Source organism: Neolamprologus brichardi, chromosome 20, assembly GCF_056152115.1.
Source record: "Neolamprologus brichardi isolate AB-2024 chromosome 20, ASM5615211v1, whole genome shotgun sequence".
NCBI classification, from domain to species: domain Eukaryota; kingdom Metazoa; phylum Chordata; class Actinopteri; order Cichliformes; family Cichlidae; genus Neolamprologus; species Neolamprologus brichardi.
Genome location: NC_142123.1, coordinates 26643065 through 26668446, shown reverse-complemented (window position 1 = coordinate 26668446; position 25382 = coordinate 26643065). Strand labels below are relative to the sequence as shown.

The 25382-nt window shown below is 40.2% G+C and overlaps 1 protein-coding gene across 4 annotated transcripts; it reads right to left on the bottom strand.

The window, feature by feature from the left end:
* Positions 1-47: 47 nt before the first annotated feature.
* Positions 48-25162, bottom strand: prickle3 (prickle homolog 3). Of its 4 annotated transcripts, XR_004843725.2 has the most exons (12): positions 24982-25162; positions 16493-16575; positions 7991-8174; positions 7702-7815; positions 7003-7140; positions 6531-6734; positions 4134-4320; positions 3066-3407; positions 2653-2958; positions 2172-2552; positions 1304-2080; positions 48-902 (listed from the first exon to the last, which is right to left on the bottom strand). XR_004843725.2 is itself a non-coding variant. In XM_006794132.3 (11 exons), exons 1-11 carry the CDS (start codon positions 25021-25023, stop codon positions 1620-1622), a joined length of 2442 nt encoding a protein of 813 aa, XP_006794195.2. In that variant the 5' UTR covers positions 25024-25162; the 3' UTR covers positions 48-1619. The 4 variants fall into 4 exon arrangements, 3 of the variants coding, with proteins under 3 accessions (XP_006794195.2, XP_006794196.2, XP_006794197.2); XM_006794132.3 differs by having other exon boundaries at positions 48-2080; XM_006794133.3 differs by having other exon boundaries at positions 48-2080; positions 16493-16572.
* Between the last annotated feature and the right edge of the window lie 220 nt (positions 25163-25382).

Below are 25382 nucleotides of genomic sequence, written 5' to 3'. Positions count from 1 at the left end.
TCACTAGTAGTTGAAAAACACAAAACATGTACTTTTCCAATCCCTCCATGATTCCTCTACATTTTATCCAGACAGTTCCTGCTGTTCAAAGGTCGGTGCTGAGGCTGTACACACATTTAGGCAAACAAGTTAAACAAATTTACTCATATATGCAGCATACAGTCAGAGAAACACAAGGGTGTTACAGACTCTTGCTTTTGCCCCAAATAAAACCAGCAACAACAACAGTGACCTACACCAAGCATAGAAAAATAAATGACACTCCAGTGACGAGTGAGTACAGACTTTAAGGACGTTTACAGATTTTACAGCGTTTCATTTGAACTATACAAAAAAAAAAGATAAGTGACCTCCAAAAATTCACACAAATTACACTTTTGATTTTCAAAGTCTGAAACAACCACCGTTTGCCAAAGTCGTTAAACTTCACCTCCAAACTACTCGGCTATTCAGTGTAAGTATAACTGTAGTATTTTACAGCCACATACAGATTGCACATAAGAGCACAGGAAAGTGGTTACAGTAAGTCAGACATAAAAATATATTCTTTTTACAAAATGTGCTGGAGCCAGTTTAACAGAGATATTTTTGCCTGGTCTGCAGTCTTTGTCCCATCTTAACTTTGCTCTTAAGTCAGTTGGATATAACTTAGATGCAGCCTCCAGGAGTGAGAGGGTTCAGGAGACAGACACCCTCTCTACATTTGTAATTAAGGCTGAACTGGTTAATCAAGAACCATACATCAGGACTTCCCTCAAGGACTTTATATGAGCATTACCATTTCTTCTCCACTCCCCTCATGTTTATAAGCCATTGTCGCATGTCATTAACTTTTAACCGCGCTCTGTTTGTGTTCTCTTCTCTTTCATCTCACGCCTCAAACTGGTTGCACCACACAACTGCTCCACCCTGATCCTGGTTATGATTTCTTCCTCCTCGCTGTTGTCAAGTGCCTGCTCATATGGGAACCTTGGACTCACTCTAATATTGTGGGTTTTTCAAAACAGAAAACACAGTGAGTTGATGGTTGCATCCTGAGCTTGACTTGTGTGTTGTATTTAAAGTAATCATCCTTTGTATCTTCTATTTTTTCCAGAAGAGAAAACGCTTTCTGCAGTTAGCTGTGCAGTTTGAGATGGCCCCTCAGCTTTATACATGAGCCCGACTTTAATTTACACTGTATCATTTAGGCACATTTAAACAACAGTGAAAGCTTGTCTGTAAAACTGGCCCCAGGTTACATGTGTTACTGTGTGTTATGGTAGTGTTTTGCAAAGTTCAGTTCAAACAAGTATGAGCAAACTTACAAAGGTGTGTAACAAATAATGACTCCACATTGCTCCATTCATCCCTGCCTGCATGACTCATTCACCTCAAAATGAGACGTCAACGGGAGGCAGTGACTTCTCTCAGGTTTATTTTGCTTCCCTTTGCTAAGTCAGGAACTTTGGCTGTGGTTCCCCCTTGGATAAGTCTAAACATGTCATCTGGATCTGACATTACATCGCTGTCACAAAGCCGATAAACATCAGAATAATGATGGTCATTCGTTTTTTTCTTGTGCACCATAATCTAAAAAAATAACATGCTGTGTTTTTAACGTGGTTAGCTGTTTGTGGTTAGGAAATAGCACAGTTTTTATCTTTGTCCTTTGCACCCAGGCTGTGAGCTCTTCTCCGCCTTATGCTGCCCCTCAGGCCAAAGTCCCTCTGCCCCTCCTTCCCCTCCTCTCCGCCTACGTCTTTGCCCTCCTCGGGTGGCTGCTTTCGAAGTTGCGGGGGTAGAGGAATGGGCTGTCCCAGGAAGTAGCCCTCTTCCTCTGAATCTGAGGATGAAGAGCAGGTAGAACAGCAGTCTTCGTGTTTGTACTGTCCCGGATGGAGAGTCAGAGAGGAGCCATTGGAGCTGCCTCGGCTGTCTCTGTCTTTCTCGCCTCTCCAGTCCAGGGAGTCCAACCTGGGCCTGTCGGATCGCGAGCGTCGAGATCGCCTCTCTGACCCCTGGTGTAGAGCAGGGTCTGAAGGGATGCGGGAACGACCCCAACCTCGCCTTAAATGGCGTTGCTGGTACGAGGATCCATCTGGAATAAAAAGAATGAGTAACTATGAGAAACACACGCAAAAGAAAACTTCATTTGAATGAGTTAATATTCAAAGTGCCTGAAGACATACCCAGCAGATCCATGTGTGGGGGGACACCTTTCTGCAGATGTAACCTGCTTCCGAAACCTCCCTCCCCCTCATCTTCATCCTCCTGGTTTTCCTCACCCTCTTGCAGCCCCTCATCATCCTCATCCTCGTCCATAGAGTAGCTGCTGCTGATTGGCTCTCTGAAGCTGACTCTGGCTGTGTTGCTGCGAGTCAGCGGGGGTGGAGAGTCACAGGATCTGTCCTCTGGTTGCTGGAGTTTTGGTGAAGGTGAATCCCGGGGCAACAAGTCACGAGACTTCATGGGCAGGGGAGGTGGGAGGACCGAGGGGTTGTCCAGAGGAAGAGGAGGCGAGTCAGGTGAAATGAGTTTGTTCACATGAGAGTTCTTTTGAGGAGGATTTGCTGAAGAGAAAAATAGAAGACATGTTGTAGTTAAGAGACAATGAAAAAAAGGTTATAAGAAGCATATAATAGTCAGTCCAGTATCAGTGGTTTCTGATACCTTGCATAACTTTATTTGTCTTTTCCACCCAAGTCCTACAGTCAATTTCAGTAGAGGTTCCTCTTGAATTAAGACCACTTAGTCCAGTACTTCCATTTAGCTCTCCTTCGGGCTGGGGACTACTGCCTGGAAGTTTGATAGCACAGTTCCCTGGAAGTAAACTGTAATGTGGAATGTCACTGGGCCAAGAAGGACCTAAGCCATTCCCTAAATGAATGTGTGGAAGAGGTGAGTACGAGCCTCTTTGACGAGGATGATGACTGGGTGAAGGAACTCCATTCTGAACTGGAGCCGTGCAGTGGACACCTGAGAGAAGCAGAGAAAATAAATGTGTTACAATAAGCACAAATACATGTGGTTACAGTAAGTCAGACATAATGAACTCACTGCACAACAGCTCCACCGTTATTCACCTCTGGTTTCCACTGCAGTATGAATGCAGTCTTTTGCAGGCGCTATAATGGGGTTGATGCCCTCTAGTGGCTGCAGTGGAGAACCACACTGTAGCTTGTGGTGTTTCTCTGCTGTCCCATACCGTCTGTTATGGTGAGGCGATCTGCTCTGCAGGGCAGAGTCGCAGGAATCCGAGTTATTGGGGTCTTCTCCCAGAGAGCAGGACCTGGAACAGAAAATAAGGCCCCTGCGAGGGAGGAAGGGACGCCCCAGGAGAGGTAGCTGACAGCGGGCGCAGCAGAAACATGAGTCCACAGCGTGCCAGTGCTGACCGTCGTATGTCATCTGACCCTGGTCGATACCTGAGGAAATATTTGTGTGTCAGCTGTGGAACTTTAAAATCAATCTTTATTACCTCGGAGCACATTTAAAAGCAATGCATAACACGTTATACTATCGGTCAGTAGTTACTTTTTAGAACTCGTGTGATGTGCCCTTAGAGAACGAATATGGTGTATTACAGGCTTCTTTGTAAGAATATACCATCATCAGAATATCTGCTTACGGGATACATGTAAAAGTTTGCTTAAAGTATCACGACGTGTCTTTGCTTCATCACAGCTAACACCTTTCTCACTCAGCACTACATCCTACATGAAAAAGACAAAGGGTCTCTTTAGCATACAGGAGATCACATTACAATGATGCAGAGCTGTTATTAAAATGATTCACAATTTAAAAAAGGCAGACATCATCTTCATCCTCTCAGGCAAGTATTGCAAACTAATCCAGATCCAGATTTTTTAATTAATTCATGCATGCTGATTTTTCAATTTTCAATTTGGTGGAGGAGTGCAGTCTCTAGCTGCTCTTCTTGATATATTAGTAAATTATTATAAGTCCTTCTGTAGGCTCTGATGATGAATAACAACATGCTAAAACTATGCAATATTATAAAATAGTGACGTCAAAAAGATGGAATGATTAAAGACAAATAAACACTTACATTGCTGGTATATACAAATTAGGCTGGTAATGTGAAAACATGGCTTCACTAAAAACTTAATTCATTAAACTTAGCTCAGTACCTATGTGTTCTCCACAGGTATCACAGTACTCTGCGTACAGCGACTCGTAGCAGGAGCAGCAGTACGGTCGACTCTCTCTCATGATGTAACGCTGGCCGCCCAGAGCAGCCTCACATTCAAAACAGCAGAAGTGCTTCATGTGCCAATATCTTCCTTCAGCCTCCGTACATTCATCTGCTAGAATAATCTAGGTTTAAAAGAAAGTGAGAGACAGAGAAGTAATTTCACAGGTACAGAAGTAAGTAAACTTCAAAAACACTGAAGAACTAGGTTAACAAAACAGAGTACAAAATCAGTGCCGTTCTGTTTGTAGGGTTAGCCACTCCCTGGGTCTAACCGCCAGTTGTAGGTCAGTTGTGGTAGATCCATTTCTCAACTATCTCAACTAATCCCTTAAGTCACAGCGATGAGCTATTCAAAACCAGAAGACACCAATAGAAAATTCTACAAATAGCATGCACTGGTTCTGGGAAACGCTAAAATACAACAATAGCCAATCTGGGAATGGCTACATGAGAAAGGAAAGATATTTGAACTGGATATACTGAAGTCATGCACACTTATGTCCCTTATTATTTAATGACAAATGAAGCAGACATAATATCTGAAGCTAATTCAAAGTCTTGAATTTGTACTTTAGCTTTTCACTATAAATTTACTTATGAGGCCCAAAGAGATGTCAATGCAAGTGAGGAAGGCCATCATAACGAGTGGCCAAATCAACAACCTGTTCCACCACAGAAGACAACTAAACTGCATGATGACAGAATTATTTCCATGGTTAAGAAAAACACCTGCATAACATCCAGCTAAGCCCAGACATCAAGGACATGGGTACATCAAAGTCTTCAACTAAGAGAAACCTTTATGAATGGAAATACAGAGTTTCCAAAACAATGGTAACCATCAAGAACAAGAAGGCCAGATTAGATGTTGCATGAAAAAAGCATTAAAAAAAAGATTCTGGAAAAAAAAATGGACACATGAAATAAAGTCACCTGATTCCAGCCCAACAGACTATGATTTTCAGTTATTAAATACAAAACTAAATCCAGAGACCCACAAATAAGAAGCAACTGAAGGCAGCAGCAGTAAAAGCCTGCCAGTGAATCTAAAAGCAGGAAACAGAATTTGGTATGGTACGGGGCAGCACGGTGGCACGGTGGTTAGCACTGTTGCCGCACAGCAAGAAGGTCCTGAGTTCAATTCCAACATCAGGCCGGGGTCTTTGCGAGTGAATGTGAGCGCGAATGGTTGTCTGTCCCTGTGTGTTGGCCCTGCGACAGACTGGCGACCTGTCCAGGGTGTACCCTGCCTCTCGCCCTATGACAGCTGGGATAGGCTCCAGCGCCCCCCGCGACCCTGAAAAGGATAAGCGAATGGATGGATGGATGGAGAATTTGGTATGTCCATTGATTCCCCTAAGGCAGTCATTTTTTACACTTTATCCAAGTATAGAAACAAATCTTCATATTTAAAATTAAAATTAATGTTGAGCCTCTGTGGGGAGTGGGAAGTGTGTAAAAAATGTGTGTGATTCCAAAAAAGTTAACATAAATTTCTTTGTTAAACCCCTTTAATTAAAGCTGAACGTCTGCACTTAAATCACACACTAACTGTTTTATTTACAATCCACTGTGGTGCTGTACAGGTGGGAAAAAATACAAAAATTGTGTTCTGTCCAAAAAAATTAAGGACATAACTATGTTTTTCTCTCCTACTGTAGTTTACTTCCACAAACCTGCAAAAAAAAACATCAACAAACTATTTTGTGTAACTTCCCAGTTATACTAATAGCCTCCCAAGTGCATTTAGCAACTTGGCATTTTTTATTTGTGTTGGAGAACAATGCCACCTGTGACTAATTGAGTCACTGCTAACTCACTAATGTTTCACCCATTCACGTCATGTTTTATGACGTTATGCTGACTTGCTGGCTCATTCTCATTCAGCTGCCTGGGGATGGACTCAAACTACACCATCTTGGGCTGCAGCTGTTACTGTAGCTCTTGTTCTCCTCTATAGATTCGCTGCTAGCTAGCGGGCCACTCTAACCAGAAGTAGCAGCAGGTGGTGCACCGACACTGAGCTCACGCAGGCTTTGGACACGAACAAAGACTATCATCACCAACTTCTCTCCAGGATGATAGAGCTGGCGTGTGGCCGTGGAGACGCAGTTAATGTTTGTTAAGGTAAGTCTACTCTTCCTTGTACACCTCGTATATATAATTCTTTAATAACACAAGTGTGCACACTCCCCCTTTTGCATGCACTCATGTATACAAATAAAATACATTACTGTGGGAAACATTTAAAAACATTTAATACTGTTGTTGCTGAGATTTTATGTTAAAACAAACAAAAAAAAAAAGCAAGAGGATTTGGGGAGACAGTCACCTCATCGCAGGCCTGGCAGCGGGGCTTAAGCCTTTCAGCGTGGTGCCGACCGCAGTATATCTGTCCATCCTGGTAGAAGTAGATCAGATCGACCAGCAGTTCGCTGCAGGAGGCACACTGGAAACATTGAGGATGCCAACAGCTGCCGTGTCCTGCCCGACTCGCAAACACGGCTATATCGCCCCCGCAGATCTGTCTACCACACTGGAAAAATAGATGGGTGGGGGGTGGTGCAGAGGGAAGCAAGTTAGGTGGTATATCCTTTGACAAAATGGTAAATGCTCCAGGTTGCACAGCAATTTACTTCCACAGCCCTGTAATCATGTGGCCCCTGAGCTGTGCCTGTATCTACTTGCACCTACACTGACTTCATTCTACATGACTTGGACGTGCTTTTTTTTATGTTTTCATATGTGAGGTGCTGCTGTTTAGAACTTTATTTCGGCCTCAACAGGAAAAAAAAAATCTCTACCTGCTGGCAGATTGCTCCAGTCATAGTTACTGGGAAAAGTCTTACAACGCCCCGCCCCAGGTTTTCTCTTTTTCTCTGCTGACTGAACAGACGCAGCTCCTTCTTCTCCTCCTCGTCCAGAGAATTACAGTACTGGGGCTGAAAAAGACACAGAAACTCACATCAGCATTCAAACAACTAGACCTAAAGTATGTATGTATGATAACTGTCATTAACAATTTATCTGTCAATTATTTTAATGACAGTAAAGTGTAAAACTCTCATCCCAAACCAAGAGATGGCAAGTAAGAGTCTGCGTTATCCATGTCCCCTGTATTTATTTTCAAGAAATATATTTCTCTGTTAAAGCTGACATTCATGTGTTGCAGCTGTGAAACCATTTCATTCTTTTCTTTAATATATTTGTTGTATAATTGAAGCAGAAAGGACCATTATTAAGGATTAACAGACTATTTTATTGTATAACTGGCTTTAAAAATGACTATAGGAAGAGATTAAAATATAATTTAGTTTTCAAAAGTTGCGAATTTCCTCTTTACCTACCAATCACCCAAAAAAGAAAAATTAAAAGAAAGAAGCTTAATAAAAAGAAATAAGGTTAGTTGTTGATTTTCTTTGTTGCTTTTTTAAACTAAAAAAGGCACGTCACCCCTATATTAAAGTCTAAAGCATCCAAAGTCAGAGTCGTGGAGATGTTACCTCACTGTCGTGGGCTGGAAGCTGGTGCAGCAGCTGTTTGATTCGGTATCTCTCTCCTGGACTGTTCACATAAGGCACCCTGTCCTCAGGTAAGCAGCTAAAATATTGGTAAACCTGAATGACAAGACAATTATGCTCATATAGAGAATATAAACACCCACTTATCAAATATAGAGCAATTTGATTTACAACCAGTCTATGCACGAACATGTCCAAGTAAATGAGCATCACGTAGGCCTGCTCAGCATTAATTTATGTCTCGACTTCTCTTGTGCACCCTGATTGTTACCTGTTCAGGCTTGAGCCCAGGTGGAACCCATGCATACTCCTCGGAGGCGCAGCCTGAGTCGTCATCAGAGATGGAGTGTCTCTGGAAGTCAGATACTAGCTTTGTCATCATCTTTTCCAGCTGCCCCGGCACCGGGCGCACAGCATGCTCTTCTCGTACACACTTGCAGTGCACACAGATCTTCCTGTGGAGACAGAGATGTTCCCGAGGACTTTACAACTGATTTATAACCCAGGCAAAACTGAACTAATGTCAAAAATCTTTGTAAACACAACTCCAAGCGTTCTCCTGGATCTTCGAGTGGCCAGGTGTAAAATACAATGTTTTTGACTTGATTTCAGATGTATCCGTAAGATTTTTTTTCACTGTGACCATTAAAACATATTAAACATTTAATTAAGCCAGACTTTTATTAGGATTAGGCCACATTAATGCAGACACTCCCACTGTGCATAACCATATTATTTATGAACACACGCTGCGTTGGAAACATTACGTCACAAACAGGCCCACACACTCTGCGAGACTCCCTGCCGTCACAAATTACTAATACAACAGTTGTCACAATCTGATTAGGGGCTACGCAATCTACAGATCACTATCTCAGACCAGTTCATGCCGTCATTACACCAAGATCTTACAGGACCTGCATCGGCGCCAGCACACCCAGAGTATTTTTCTACCAAACGAGCAGGAAATCAGGTCATTGGCATAAGCTTAGCTGTCAATCCGGGGCAGTTAGGACTGGGAGGTGAAGACGGGAGCAATAATCTCCCTCAGCCTCGTATTACAACCCATCTTGTCCTCAGACTGTTACAATCAATCTGGTGCAGGGTGTGCTTGTGTGTGGGACCAGTAGAGTCAGAATAAAGTGCCCTGGGCTAACAGTGAGGTGTGGGTGTCACGTTTTTTGTTGTTGTTTTCTGGAGATTGAACAATATGTCCATAAGCAGCATGTATTGCATGTGTACATCTCTGTTGCGATTGCATAACAGTCTGCCAGCTGGCACTTTTGGCTCAAGTTCACAAGGCACAAAGCTGCTTTATATCAGCGCCCAACCCCCACACGACCAAAAAGCCCGCACACACCATCGCACAACTGCTTGTAAAATGCATGAGCACTCCACCTCTAATCAATTGCCTCATAAAAATCATCCAGGTGACAGCCAGTAATCACTGCATGTCTTTACCCAACACAAGGTAATTCTTGAATGGTTGACAAAACAGAGATGAGAAGTACTTCTATGGGATTCCAGTTCCTTTTCTCAGGCCCAGAACTGCACATTCAGTATATGCAGCTGTCTTGCATTGGCATGTTCTATGCACATGGCTGCCAAGCAGTTAGCACCAATATAAATAATTATAAACACAGCAAGAGAGCTTAAGCTAAGCTACGGTGGCACAAATCTGTTTCCCAGCTGTATTTATGTGGATTCCTATGCAAATAAAAGGTTAGGGGAATGAAGATGCTCAGCAGGTGACCTGGCACTATGGGACACAGATGGTAGATTCTCCACCCTCTCACCCCACCAGTACCACCAGCAGTCTGCGCACCACGAAAGCATTAGCAAGTGCTTTAATTACAAGCAGGTGCTAACTCTCACATGCAACCTACAGTTACCGAGACAAGAGCCAATTTGGAAGTATGTGGGGTATAAAGGTATTACAGGAAAATCTCAAATTATACCTCTCTTTGCAAATGCCTCTGCAGCTATTTCACCAAATTAGGGTCCCTGTTTGAACAGATGCACACGCCAAATTATTGACATATGCTACACTTTGATAAAACACATTCTGTCTGATATTAGCCCATTGTTTTGTCTTTTATTTACACACATTGTCACAGATCATTGAAATATCCATTTGTTTACATTTATAAACTCATTTAAAGGGTGATTTTTTTTTTTTTTTTTTAGCAAGATTTCTGTTCTGGTGGATGAAACTGTATGACTGAAATAAAAAACAGGCTACAGAAATATGATAGTAGTGTCTAGTAGTGCCTTTCTTCTTTTATACAAATATAGGGTACACGCACATGTTCCAAATGCCCTGTAAATATACAACCATAAATCTAAAGGCAGTAACCCCAGTATATGGTTATCTGCAGTTATCGTACAGAAACTCAGGAAGCTTTTCTAAAACATTCCCATTTTATGGCTCTTTTGCAAGTAGTTGTTTGATCATGACTTTAGAAACATACAAACAGAGGGCTATTTCAGCAGTGTCATTTACCAAGCTGTGCGGTGCTGTGCCTCGTCCTGTTCTATTACTTGATTCACGAGCCTCTGATGTAACACATCTGTGCTCTGTCCCCTCTGGATATGCGCAGCGCCACGTTGAGCACTAATGAGTCAAAAATTCTACCAAGAACGACCAAAAGAGACAACATCCAGTCAAAAACACTTGCATGACATTTTTAGAGCAGGTTCTGCAATGTCCCTTGCTGAGAGTTGCAATGGTCCCTGTCGGCTGCTATTTTGCAAATGGCAAAAAGAAAAAAAAAAAGAATTTTAAGATTGATTCAATGATACCACTTAAACTGGTTAAAAATCCTGGTGATTTAAAAAAAAAAATGTAGTGCTGTGCCCAAACTTTTTAAATGCAAGAAAAATGCAGCACTCATCCAAGTGCAACTACTGCATGCAAACAAGAAACACACCACTCAACAGTTTGTAACAAAAGAAGCCAATGTGCAGTTTTTTGGTGGGTTTTTCTTACATGTATGAGAAAAAGTTAGTTTGTTTTTATTAAGACATGGCAGATGACGCTTTCACAGTCTGCCTCTAAAGTTGCTTTAGCCAGCCAAATCACAATCACCGATACGTTCGGGAAAACTGATTCTGTTATTGTTAATGCTATAGCAACTGAATAATACTAAATGAACTTAATAGTCTGACTGAAAACATACAGATAAGAAGTGTGTGTTTTTCCACCGACAGAATGATTAAATGGAAAGATAAAAAACCGAAAATAATGATTTACAAATTCTTCCCTTTGGTTACTGGGTTAGCCAGTAAAACTTTACCCTGCACTATCACTGATTTCTAAGTCTTTAAATAAAGCCGCTCTTCTATTATGTTACCATGTCCTCAAAAGGTAATGCGCGATATATAAAAAGCCAGTTGTGTACAAGGAGGGATTGAGTAACAGCAGTATCTGTACATGACCTCATATTCCACACTATACAGATAATTTTACAAAGTGTACAAAACAACATAAAGTCAGACTAAGGAACAACAATCATCTAAAAGCATTTTCCTTCACATCTCCCAACTTAATTATTATTTGAGTTTCTTTTCTGTCTAATCCTAACAGTAAAATCTGGTTTCTTCATTACCTGTTGTAACCATGACAAATTAGTCCGGTTTGGCCTGTTGATGGAGTCCCATGCAGACTTGTTCTGTTCTTGCATCCAGTAGGTTCCTACTGCCTTGCCGTCTGTCTGTCAGTGAGAGCAGGATATTCTATGGCAGGTCCTTTCCATCTGATAATTTCTCTGTCTGAGCAGCTCTTTTCAATGTCCCCCTATAGCCCCCACTCCCACGCTCCTCCGCCCCGATAGTAGGCGCAAACAAAAGGCTCTGAACGGAACCATACACTACACAAAATGCAAACACAGATCTCAAAGTACACACAAGCCATGTGACTTTTAAATCTGCCCACAAAGATAAGCTAAAGTGCACATGCCGTGAACGTTTCAATTAAGCCTCTCAATTTACTCACGCTGCCTTTGAAGATATGAAACATCAAGTGACAATCACGATGCATAAAGTCACTGCGTCTTTCCGCCCCTGACCAGACTGCTGTAACTGATTCATAACAGATCTATCTGTAGCTTGGATGCAGTTATTAATCATAAGCGGAGCAGATTTTGATCCTGTGAGCAATGCTGTGCTGTAGAGTGGAGTATTTATAATGTTATGTGATCAAGATGGCCATGCATGAGTACAAAGTGTCTCTAGTGATATATCAAACCGACAGCATGGCTCATGGTCTCTGTGAAGTCACGACACATCTCCGAAGTCATAGCGGCTCATCCGACTTTGGTGAAGATGAATGATGAATGAATACCAGGAAAAACATGATTGCTCAAAAAGACGCAGCGTGATTACAATCTTTTAATGGAATGATCGGTTTTCTCTTTTTTTTCAGGATCAGCATCCGAGTCATCAGAGGTGCTTCAACAAACAGTAGATTATCCCTTTACTCTACTGACAACAAATCAATCTGCAGCTATTTTTGACCTCACTGTTGCTTCTTAAATCTAAACACTTGGTGCTCATATTATAGTCCAGAGATTATGTTTTCATTTTGATGGTTACACAGATAAAGAAATGAAAACAAAAATTTACTTTACTACTGCTTTACCTGTTTCTTTTGCACTTTAATGGCAATATGATTGATCAGGAAGATAATCAGAAGACTAATCAATACTGACAAATTTGCCCCACTACAACTAACTTCAAGCAGCCTATCTAGGAAATTATAGTTAACTAAAATTTAAAAAAAAACGTGTGTATTTTTCAGTAGTTAACAACAATCCAAAAAGTAACAATCATATCATAATAACAAAAGTAAAGTAAAACTGAACATTTTTGAAGATAAAAACAATGAAATGAAATGAGGAAACCTACTGGAAACTAACTTAAAACAGTTGTAAACAAAAAGATAAAAACTGGTGAAAAAATAAATAATTCTAATCCAGACTGTGAGTGAACCTATAAATCAGCATATATTATTAAAACTGGTGAGGGGTCTAGCATAGCAGCCATATGATAACTCTTTAAAATGCTGCTGCTGGTGTGATAATCTATACCTGCAGCAGGGAACTGTGAACTCTCCACAGATCTGGTTCTAAGAAGCAGATGGGCCTCCTCCCATAACTCCCTGCTACTAATTAGTGACAGAGTAATTGCCGCATGGCCACCCAGACTAATAGCAATGGCGACTTTGAACACTTCTGAAGCGTGTTGGGGACCTGTGGGTCAAAAGTAACTCAATTCACTTGCTGCTGGGCAGCGGAAGCACCATCTGCCCCCACCTCAGTTTAAGCTGTGCCTGATAAAGCTCAGGATGAAGATGGATCACTTCCCTCTCACCGAGCATCAGCAGCTGAGCCTGTGGTCACTTGGAAGATCTTCTCCATCAGCAAAGGTGTGAGTTTAAATTGGTTATTTAGACCGATGCAATTAGTGCCAGACTCCGAGGTCTTAAAAACTGACCCCTATAAATCTCAATCATTTAATCACTTTCATGTTTTCAGTCTCCTGGATCGCCTAAGAGACTTACAACGTCTAAACAAGACATTTATCCTTGTCAGCTCACCCAATGTCATTTCGGATCTGCCCATCAGCCAAACGAGTAATGAAAAAACGTTAACAATGAACTACAGCATTTTGTTAATGCTACACAGATTAAATGCACTGTAAACAGATCAACGTGCATGGTAGAGTGCGGCACACGTGTTTCAGATTCCGTGCTAACTTCTATGCTTTTGTCTTGACCCGAATAGAGAGAAAACTGAAAAAGAAAAAAGATAAAATTACAGGCTTTTGGCTTTATGAAGTACACATTCCTGCCTTTTGTTTTACTCTTTCATCACGAGGCCAGTTTGTCTCAACCATGTAGTACACATTAGGGGTTATAAATGCAGCCTTCATTATCAGGAATAAATCTTGTGTGTCAGTGTCAAACCCTGTGATCATCCAGTTTCTGGGTCTGTAAGCACCAAACACAGCACAATGCAGTTGAATCACCTAGTTTCCTTCTAAGTGACTCATTCTTTAATCTTTAACTTCTGAAATAATGTGAACAACAAGCAGTAACCCTTAGCTTTGTAGTATTTGTCGAGCTGGAGCAGCCTCTGTTTTTATTCCATACATTAAAGCGTAATGAAACAAAGAAGTCCCATCTGAAATAGGAAAAGTGCACTGAAAAGCAGAAACTGGAGAGACAGAGGGGGGTTTGAAGTGGTTGAGAGGGTTGCTATCACAGCAGTAAGGCCTAATCTTATTAGCAAGATTGACAGGATTAGACTAACCAGAGACCCCACCAGCTGGATATACACTAAAGGACTAAAAGAGAGAGGACAAGGAAAGAGGGGCTAAAAAGAAAGCATACAAAAACAGACCTGACAGAGGAGGTTGAATTGTTCATCAGGAGGGACTTTGGTCGTGTTTAACAACTCTGAACAAATAAGTAAAAGAGGTATACGGCAGTTTAAAAAGTACGAATAAGACAAATTAAACCCTCTGAACACAATGTGGACATGGTATGAAAACATTTATCCCCCTGTTGAGTACAGCTTCGCTTGTGTCTATAAAATGTTACCTCTCAGAGGATTTATACAACAGAAAATTTGTTTTTACCCCAAAAGTCTATTTCATTAACTCGCGTCGAAGTTCAACCAGTATCTGCCCTGTAATGCTAAAATGAGTTCAGTCACAAATCTGATTGATCATCTGTGGTCTCTGTCTGGCAAAGGTGTGGTAGGCAATGTATTGATGCTGATAGTACTGGTGTTAGTGGTGCGACGAATCAAAAAACTCATGGTTCGGATCGGATCAATTTTCGAGTCAGCAAAAAAAGAAAAATGAAAAGAAAAATTTAACTCTCCATTTATTAATTTAAGTATTTTTTGCCCATTAAAAAACATTCAACTCAAGACTCATTCCACGCAATTATATAAAAAACAAATTAAGGTGCAATATAGGGCAGTGCAGGGCTTTGTATCTGCCACTCTGCTGTGATATAATGAGCGGTCATGGTCATGTAGCTTTCCGTTGCCCTTGAGGTCCACGCATCTGTAGCTAGGGCAACAAAAGATGCCTGTGACAGTTCAGCCATAACGTTACACTTTTCCTGCTCATACATGCTTGGAATGATCTTGTCACTGAAGTGGATGTGCAACGGGATATAATAGCATGGCTCAAGCACGTTCATCATATGTATAAGCCGCTTGTTTTGCACAACGGAATACGGCCTCATGCCAGCAGCTATAAACACCCCAATAGCTTTTGTAATAGCTTTAGCCTGGTGGGATCGGGCAGCAAAGGGCTGCTAAAATGCCCCAAACTCCTCTGCTCCTCCACTTGGACCACTAGCGCTGACCATGACTATCACTTGACAAATTGACCATGCGCACCACACACATACTTTTTTTTCTTTTTTGAATCTTCGGATCACGTGCGTGCCGAACCGTGGAGTGGGTTCGGTTCAGATCACAGATCAACAGTGATCCATTGCACCACTAACTGATGTACTTGTGCACTCATGCAAAAGGCACAAGTGACTGCAGCCAATACCTTGCAGCATATGGCATCTTGCTAATTTGTTATTTGCAGAAAGTATGCAGGAGAAAAAAAAACAAACAAACAACAACAACAAAACAGGTCTATTTTCTGAAACTGAAAGATAAAAATAAGAACCGTACAGCGAGCACAAATCCCTGATCTTTAAGCAGTCTAAGTTGATAACAATCAAGCCTCTCCATCAAACTGACCCATATCCACCAAACTGACTGGCACGGTGGCACCTGCCCCCAAGTGAATCAATATGTACTCAATATATAAAGATATACTTAAGACTGGATGGTAACAGGTCAGAGTTAGAATGCCAGCAGCCCTGATGCTCATTTTCAGGTTTAAAAAAACTCTAGCCTATGCTGGGACAGTTTGACCAATCAAAGAATTGCAAAGCACAAATGGTTAACTAGATCCATTTTTAGTCTGGAAGAAGCACATGCATATGTCCATACATTCATCTGGTGGAAGGAGCTTAAAACAGAGGGTAGAGCTGCAGGAGAGGCTTGTCTTTTCTAATTCTCTGCCTAATGATGCTTTAAGTATAAATCACTGCAGCTTGGACATAATGCACATGTTACAGGAGGCCTACCGCTAATCCCACTTCTCTGTAATGCTTCTATTTTTCCCCATGAAGAAATAATGTTAAACTAAAGCTGCTGTTATGAATATAAGAGCTTAATAACACATGTGTCTGTAGCCCTGATTCTTCTGTATCTCAGAGTCAGAAGCGGTGATCTGCGTTGATCTGTGAATATCATGTGCTGCCCTGACTGGGTCATGTTTGCTGTTTTCTAATGTATATCTGATCTGTGCTCATTGCATACATAGATCACAGCTAATCTCCTTTACATTGGCTGACATGATGCCGTCCTTCTTAATACACGTGCAAAGAACACAAACACAAATATATCAGTTTGACTCTCCTGCTTGCCTGCTGTCACGATAAAAGTGAAACTCAGATGAAACCTTTTTCTTTTTAATGCATACATGTTTTTTGTTTGCAAAACGATTAAATAGCTAATGTTTCTATAAATCACGTTTTCAGCTAAAGTGGCATAAAAAAAAAAAATCATTGCTTTTATACTTTGTTTTGCTTCTGAAGTCCAGCAGGGCGAAATGACTCTACGGTATGAAACAAACATTTCCTGCAAAGCTCACAGGCACCGCTGTCAGTGTTTAAGAGTCCTACAGTTCATACCTCCAGCCATGGACACGGAAGCCGGGGCACTGGTCTCCGCAGCGCATACAGGGTTGGCCTCTGTCTGGATCCTCTTCCTCCTGCTGAATAAAAACACAAATCACTTTAGCTCACGTAATTTCTGACTGGAACACGATTCAATTGTGTCTTTTGGCAAAAGACACAAAAGAATAAGGATATAGAGTGTTTGCTAGACATGAAGGGAAAGCATCAACACCGGAGTGAGCTAACGAGTCCACCTAAGCCTCAAGCAGAATGTTCTTAAATTCAATCACTTCAGCCTTTAGTTTAGCATGTCTGTGGGGGGAGCGCGGGCTGTCATTACTCGTGTTAACCAGTTTATTAATACCCCCCACCCCATTATACCAAAACCTTACTAATACTGCAAGCTTGAAGTTTTTATTTTCAAAGTTTAGGTGAAAATGTGGATTTTGCTATGGCTGTCTATGTATCATGTCAGGTAAATGAGCCATAAACCAGACCTTTCAACCATGTTTGTAGAAGTTATTTCAGACTAATTAGCAGATACTGATGTCTGTGTTGCCCTTGAATAGCCTATGTTCTATTCTAGTTAACATTAGCTGATAGCTTAGCATGCCACCCTTTCACCAAAATATAGTCATTTCTGACTCAAAGAAACCAACATGGCAGCAGCCAAAGTGTTAATACTGAGGTTTTGAAATGTTTGGTCAAAAAAAATCACTGGGCCACATCCTACTGGCTACATTTATACCATCTATGACTTACATGTTAATACTTCCAACTTAAAAGCAATAAAAAGCAGGTTTAGAGCCTGGTTAAAGAACTGTCTTGGGCTCTGTGGATTCAGCTTGCTAAATGAGCTCGCTTCCTTTACCCAACAACTGCATTCTACCCACTCGCCTAAATATGGTCACTATTCTCCAGCCCATCTATCTTTTATATACAGTCAGTGATGTGTACTTAACACTGTATTTGTACTAACACTGTACTTAAGGCACATAAACCTAACATCACTGATCGTTTGAGTAGATACTGTGTGCTCCGGTACGCCATGCCTGTACATAATAAAGTATTCTTATAGCTGTTTGTGTTTTTAATCAGTGCAGCAGTGGGTGTTTAATTTTCTAGGTTACAAAATACACACAAAACGGTAAGTGATACCCTTAATTTGGCATAACGATCCCCTTACAAAACCTGTTTACTTGAGCTCAGCTCAGCCACACAGTTACATATTAAACTCAACAGTGAGTTCAAGCAAAGCTCTTTGTTTTGCAGAAATATATGGAGGAATACATGACAGGTAGTTAAATCCCAAATATTCCTCTTGCCAAATATGCTGACTGAGCATTGCTGAAGGCAACTCTGCAGCTTAGCACTAAATCAGCCGCTTCATATCTCAGTTCTATTGCTGCAGCTTTACTGCATACACAAAGCTCTTTTTAGAGATGGGAGGAAGGAAGCAGACACAGGATGAGAGCTGCACCCTTTCCCTCTCAGTATAGTTACTCTGTCTCTACCTTTTTTTTCTAGTCCTTTAATATACACAAGCTCTATCTTATTTGAGAAGAGCTTACTGTTGACAGAGGGGAAAGCTTACAGTTCTTCCCAGGTTGGTAAACAAAAAGGAAGCTACTTAAGTGTTTTTCCCTCTGCTGAGATTCTTACTTTTTTTGGCCACAACTGGTTTGAAATTCTACATTAAAAAAAAACAACACCACTGAGTTTAACAAGTGAAGTAATAAAATGCAGATATGTGATACAACACGGTACCTGTGCGTGCCTGTTCACCTGTCTTTATTTTTCAGGCCACACTAACCACATAATCATTGTTATTCACGTTAAGCCTGTTTTCCCAAGCTGAGATATTTATGAGCCATCTCAGAAACTGCAGCACATTACTTTGACTATTAATCAGTTCACTTCGCTTATCTAACAGACATCTGAGGCCTGAAAGTATATTATTAGTGGAAGAGAAACCACAGAGGCATAAACTAAAAAAAAAAGTTGTTTCAATTTTAAAAAATTAGGTGGTTTGAGGAGTTATGTAGCTGTTTTTAGGGTTGATATATTGAGATATTTTCACTAATGACAGCACAGAGCTTCATGGGAACTAGTTAATCCAGAACTACTGTATGAGTTATAATTTGCATGCCTTTTTTAAAGCTTTGCCATTTAAAAAGAACACGATGACACACACTGGGATCAGTTTTACTCCACGCTGCCTTGCTAATCTCCTCTTTAACTTGGCTTGGACTGCTGTTAGCAAAGCCAGGTATGAAAAGTGACAAGACGGGTTAAATGAAGCGTTCAGATGATTTCTGGGTGACTGAACCTTTCAGTTGTTATTTCCTTTGGAAGGAACGGCTGAGATGTCGCACTGACAAAGTGACAGACCGAGCCCTGGAGGCACACACTAAAAAAAAGGTCTGTACATCTAACACTGTTGTACAAATGCAGCCCTACATATTGCATTTATTAAGGTTTCAGCGAATGAAAGTGAATAGCTGCAGGATAAAAATGCTTTTGGAAATTGTAGCTGACCTGATATGATTACACTTCAGGATACTACAGGGTGTTACTGCTTTTCAATTCAAAGAGTTAAGAAATTAAATGACACTTTATATGTTTATGCTTTCGCTGTAATTTCTCTCTATTCAGACACCCTTTTGATATTTTAAGCAAAGCAGAAGTTGATTAACAAAGTTTCTTGTGCCAGTGCACAAAAAAAACTGCTTAGTTGGCCAATTTTAAGAAGTGACATCAACATCACAGAGGAATAGAAAACAGATTTAGAAATGTTTTCTTGCTCCTTACTGGATTTCACTTTTGGTAAGAGAAACCAGTGAAACCGATGCTTAACGTTTGTTGTCTGAAGGTGTAACACAAGTAATTTGACAAACATTATAGTCTCTCAGCCCCAATAACAACAAACATGGAGAGCCAACACTACAAAGTTGGACAGAGATTTTGTACTCTAAGTCTACGTAACTTTCAAGAACAATGCAGATGTGAATGAAACCCATAGTCTGTTTACTGGGCAGCACTGGGTGACTGGTTGCAAAACATGTGCAGTTCCATGAATATGTATAAAAAAGCGTGCCTCTCCAACTTTGATCTGTGACCTCAGTAAACACTTTTCCGATGACCTTATGTCTTAAATATTCAGTTTTAAGTCTTACTGAGAAATTACGAAAAAAAAACCCCAAAAAAACAACGACAACAAAAAGATTAACCAGAATATGCTTTAGGAAGGGTCTGACTTATGATTGAAGAGTTGCTATCCTATATCGTCGTGCCCAGTTTAATAACACTAAAAAAATGGTTAAGTCGCTCAGCTCCATAACCTGCTAATGGATGATACCAAGGTGATTACATCCTCCAATCAGTTCATGGATTGTTTATATAAAGCCACAGAGTGTGAACATTTGTTTCTTTTTGTTTATAAACAAAATATTTGAGGGGTTTTATTTTATCAAAAGTTTTGATAACCTGCCCCATCTCTTAGTTATGCTGCTATAGGTTGCTGGGAGACATTCCATGAACCAATTTCTCAACTTTTCAAATTTTCATGTCATGAACGTTTGTCTTCTTTCTCCTATAGTTTATTTTTTGTCCTTGTCTCTCTACACACTCTTTCCTTTCTCCTATTTCAACTTACTCCCCAATCAGTTGTGGCAGAACGAGTCTCCAGGAGGGCACAGCAATCTGCCACAACTAATTGCAGATTGCTTGATTCAAACACTCACATGCTTTGTGAGTGTTTGACTCAAGACCCATTACACATGATTTAAACTTTATTGAGACTTGGGATGTTGACACGACTGTTTGTGAACTGCCTTCACAAAGTTCTGTAATACACACATTATACCATTTGGAACTTTCTTTTTTCATTCAAACAAATAAAAACTAAAACTTAAGATTTTAACTAATACAAATTAGGTGATCATATCCACTCTGGAAACTAACTAACATATCAAAGTGGCCACCCTAGGCAGTGAAATTTATTAACTGATTTACTGGAACTATACAAAACAGATTAGAGGGTCAACATTAAAGCATAACTATTCACTCACTTAAGGGCAGACAGTAATTAAGAGCTAAGCATTGCTTCAATGGTGACGTAATAAAGAAAGAAGGATTAGGAATCCTGAGAAAAGCTTAAAATTACCTCAAAATGAGCCAAAAGGAGAACATGTAATCATATCCAAATATGCATCCAACCATATCAGTAGGGTTAAAATTAGCCATGCCATTAGCCATGGTTGCAAATTCAAACTAAATTAAAAGATGAAAAAAAACACCAACATCTTATTGGATACCCCAACAGTTAAATGAAGCAGGTAATAGCATTTATTGCAGTTTGACAGTTTTATCCCACAGCCTTGAATACGCCTCTGTCAGTTCTATATTGTCTTATCAAGGCTACACAGACCTGAAGGTTTTGTGTGTGTTTTCTTTCAGGCTTCCACCACAGATAAAGTGTCAAGTTTGCATCCTGACAAAGAGGTTTTCCTTTTGTGTTGTGAGCGAAGGATGTGATGGGAGTGGTGATAGGAAGTTTCTTCTAAACTGAGTGTGGGTAAAGTAAATAATACATTCACAAGTCCAGGGGGGCGCGGATCATGTGTTCACACTTTGAGCGGCGTCAAGACTTTTCATATCAGGTCCTTTGTTTTCACTAAGTAGGTATAAAGTTTAATCACGTGGCATGTAACCAGGTAATGGACAAACTGAAAGACTGCCAGCTTTGTTATCTGGCATCAGCATGCAACAGCACTGGCTAAGCCAGGGGTTACATGCAATAATTTAAAGGAAAGGATAAATAATACATCTGAATGATATCATGTGGCCCATACTGAGGCTGAGTGAGGTAGTGGAAAAAAATGGCTCCCCACATAAGAGAGAATGACTAGGTGTTGGTTTTGGACCTCAACGCTGAGGTGTTGGATGGATTAAGCATTAACAGGAAAGGTCACAGGTCGGGGGCCTTTGTGGTCTTGGCACGCTAAGTGGACGCACCTCTCTTCAAACATTCTACATTTTCAGTGTCCAACATAACACCTTCCCACATTGGTCCCCTGGGACCTGCGGATCTGAGTTTTACTGGCCCCTCATGTATTTTTACAGGCCCAGGGGTACTATTAACTTATTTATAAACTGCTGATTGGCCTGATCTAATCTAACAGACTTTATGAGTAGATGTATCTTAATCTGCAAAAAAATTTAAAAAATATAAAATAAATGTTCTTGAGCATTTGCTTTGTTGCTCTTTGTTGTAAGAATTACACCTGCATTATAATCATTGTTGTGTCATCAACCTTTTTATTGAGGAATTAAATGTTTTCTTTGCACTCATGCTAATTACATTTTACAATTGCATGAATATACTTAAATGTGAGTGAGTGTGTAAGTCCTGCAGCACCATTGTCACTTTTCTGCTACGTTTACCGTATTTTCCGCACTATAAGGCACACTTAAAATCCTTTAATATTCTTTTAAAAAAAATCGACAGTGTGCCTTACAATCCAGTGCGTCTTATATATGAATTCTGGTTGTCCTTGTCGACCTCGAACTGATTTTATGTGGTACACGGCGCTCAAAATTCTGTCAAAAAAATGTTCTAGTATGACTTTGGTAAGCTACAAAGCCACACCGCTTGATGGATTGTCTGAGCATTACGGCTACCGTAGTCAGGAGCCTCTTGGAGTAATCTGGGTCCAAAACTCCGTCTCTTCAGGTCCCAAAGTCAAACGAACACCACAGCATCACTGGGAGGTAAAAACTGGCTAAATTCTTTCATCTTTAATAAAATGATCAGTGTTGCTGCTTTACCAGGTGTAACAATTAAGTTTAACATCCAGGCATCCATGAAATCATAATTTATTTAATTTAACGGAGTTAGAAGTTAGCAGGTGGTTAGCTCGCTAGTTTCCACCAAGCGAGTTAACCACCTGTCTACCTGTGACAGTAACAAACCCTGCTTTCCTTCCCTCTTACATTTACTTTGATTATAAACTTTTAGCAAATCAAGGCATTGCTTCACAGGTACAACTATAATTGGTGAAAACACAGTCACTGGCCAGAACAGGCCACTGAAATTGCCTGGCATACTATTTTACTTGGCCCAAGCTGGGTTATGTTGAACCCTGATTTTGCAGTCACAGTAGAAAAAGCACATGTGTTACTAATACCATGAATTAAGTGACTGCACCAAGACTCAAACCAAGGCAGCTAAAGGGATTTCTAGTTGTGACACTTCCCCTTTTCCCTCTGTTATGTTTCATTATTTTTTAGTAAAATGAAATTCAGCTATAGCCACATCTACATCTTTATTGCTAGAAAAAGTAGGCAAGTTCAGTACACATTATCTTATGACAGCAGCTTCTCAGATCCCAAATAATTGTAGCATAAGAAAGCATATAGTCAAATTTGTCAAGCTGTCATTTGAGGAGTTGAGAGCAATATTAAATTGGTTATATCTTAGCAGATAAAATTGCAGATTCATTATATCAATAATACGGAAAGTAAGATATTGCCATCTTGAATGACAGAGTAGGGTTTCTTTACATATTTACATCTACTTGAGAGCCATATGGGAACTATTTGAATCTAATGAGGCTAATCTATCACTTCAGCACTTGAGTGCTTCAGTAAATATATTATTTGAGACACTGTGGCAAGGAAATCATGAGTTTCAAATTGCTGCTGAGGGCCTTGTTTACTTACTGTGTACATAGTCTCTATTCTCAAATCATGTACACTAATTAAATTTGTAATCCAGCCTAAATCAAAAGGCTTTTGTTCAAATATGTGTTCAAAGCTCCACTGTGGGAGAGCAAAGTCTACAGTCTATGGCTTATTTATCACATTTCAATGTCGATTACACCACATTTACGCAGAAGATTTCTTGAAGAATATTTACAAGAAAAACAACAGAACATAAATTAAGATGTTTGTGTAGTGCTGTTAAATTACATGACAATTTATGACTAAAATCTATTTCAATTGCCAAGAAAATTAAGACGTTTAATTTTCCATCAATTTTCTTAACCGCTTAACCAGCTCAATGTCGTAAAGGCTGCTGACCCAGCTGAAACAGGTTGGAAATGGGGTATGCCTCGATCCATCAGAGGGTTAAACCAACCAATTTAGAATTACCAGTTAACCCAGAGGAAACCCATGGCACTAAAGGGGGAATAAGAATAACCATTTAACCACATTTAATTAAACTGCAGATCATTTCTAATCTCACATCCTGGCATGAATTACAAAGCCAGTTCATCCCTACTGAGCCTCACATAGGTCTAAAAAAATTTTAAGTTAGACAATAAGGGTTTTTCATGGCTTAACAGGTCTTTCGGCCAGTGACTACCTGCATAACCATGACTGGTCTGTGTGTAGTTAAAGAAAAGTCTTTGATACCTTATTTAACAGAAGTATGTCTTCTTCTGTTATTTGTAGTCATTTTGCAAACAAATTGTACTTTTGTAAGAGTAAACTGAACCCCTTTTTGAAAAACGGTTAAAAATAATTATATTGGGCTTGCTGGTTGTCCTTTAGTGGAAGACCAAAATCTCTTTGGTTACCAACACTGTTTCCTGTAGATGCAGGAAAACCCCAAAGATATATACATAGGTGTTGAACAATGGTGCTGTAAGACGAGTTAAACCTCACTTTTCTAATGCTGGTGTAATGAGAGTGTTGCATTAAATATTCATGATATTCATTAATTCTTAAGGACTGTTATTACATGCACAGGTAGGAACAGGTGTGTGCTTTGTGTTACGATGGAGTATTTATACAAATTAACATGAAATACTTTTTTTTTTACCAGTCACACAGGCACCTATTCTATGTTAATTTCAATGTATAGGTCAGTTATAATAGTAGCTGGATCTACAGTCACTGAACTCACCTGGACGTTGACGTAGTCCAGGTGAGATGCGGAGCCAGATGTTCCATGTCAAAACAGACGTAGGTGTTCTCCCATCGTCACTAAACTCCTTACTATTTAGGCTGCTTTTTAAAGCAGCATTCCAACCACAACATAATTGAATACACGGCATGAAAGCTTGACAAAGGTAATAAACACGTCCCGGTAACAGCTACCCCATCCTAACCTGCACAGGTACAAAGATGACGCACATTCACCCTTCTGACTACACCTGAGGCACTCGACATGATTCAAGAAACAAAGAATGTGGGACTCTGTGGCAGATAGATGATTCTATTTTTTGTTGCCCTATTTCGAGCGTAGGAAAAAAATGTTGGAGGGAAACAAAAGCCAGGTGAAGGTGGGACGAAGTTCCGCTTGGGCTGCTTTCTGCGTTGGATTTCAATGTACTAAAAGTTCATTTCACGCCTGCTTTTACAATGAAAATGCTTCGGAAGCTTTAAATCACTCCAAACTCTACCTTGTGCTGAAAGATGATGATATTCAAAATGACATTGAAAGTTATTAAGGTATAAATGTACGGGAAAAAACAAAAAACAAAATAGGCACCTACCGAGCGGTTGGACCGTCGCTTTTTAGATCCGCGCAGGAACATGATGTTGGCTGGACGTTAAAAGCAGTTTTCCGGTGAAGAAGCAAAGCAAACCAACGGCGAGCGAGAAAAACTGTAAGTAACACGCTTGGTGTAAACTACATGCCGTTTCTTCCAGACTACCCCCGGATTCTTCTTTCCGTCTTTGCTAACTAAGGAAGGAGTTTTGGCATTCGAATTGATAAGCTAGCTTAAGTGTAAAATACAACCTCCGGCGGAGACTTCAAAATAAAAGAGGTACTGAAGTATATTCTTGTCGATTCTTGAGCAGAGTCCAAATTTAAGCAACGTTAACAAATAAACATCAACTAAATATTCATTCAAATTTTTACTTATTCAATTTATCACATTGAAACCCATTG

Bases quoted from the DNA above. Each gene is read 5' to 3' on its own strand.
- prickle3 (XM_006794132.3), bottom strand. From the start codon at position 25,023: ATGTTCCTGCGCGGATCTAAAAAGCGACGGTCCAACCGCTCG. The intron at 6,735-7,002 runs GTAGAGATTTTT...CTATTTTTCCAG, and splicing joins CTGGAGCAATCTGCCAGCAG to TGTGGTAGACAGATCTGCGG. The intron at 2,553-2,652 runs GTATCAGAAACC...TTTTCTCTTCAG, and splicing joins GACAAATAAAGTTATGCAAG to CAAATCCTCCTCAAAAGAAC.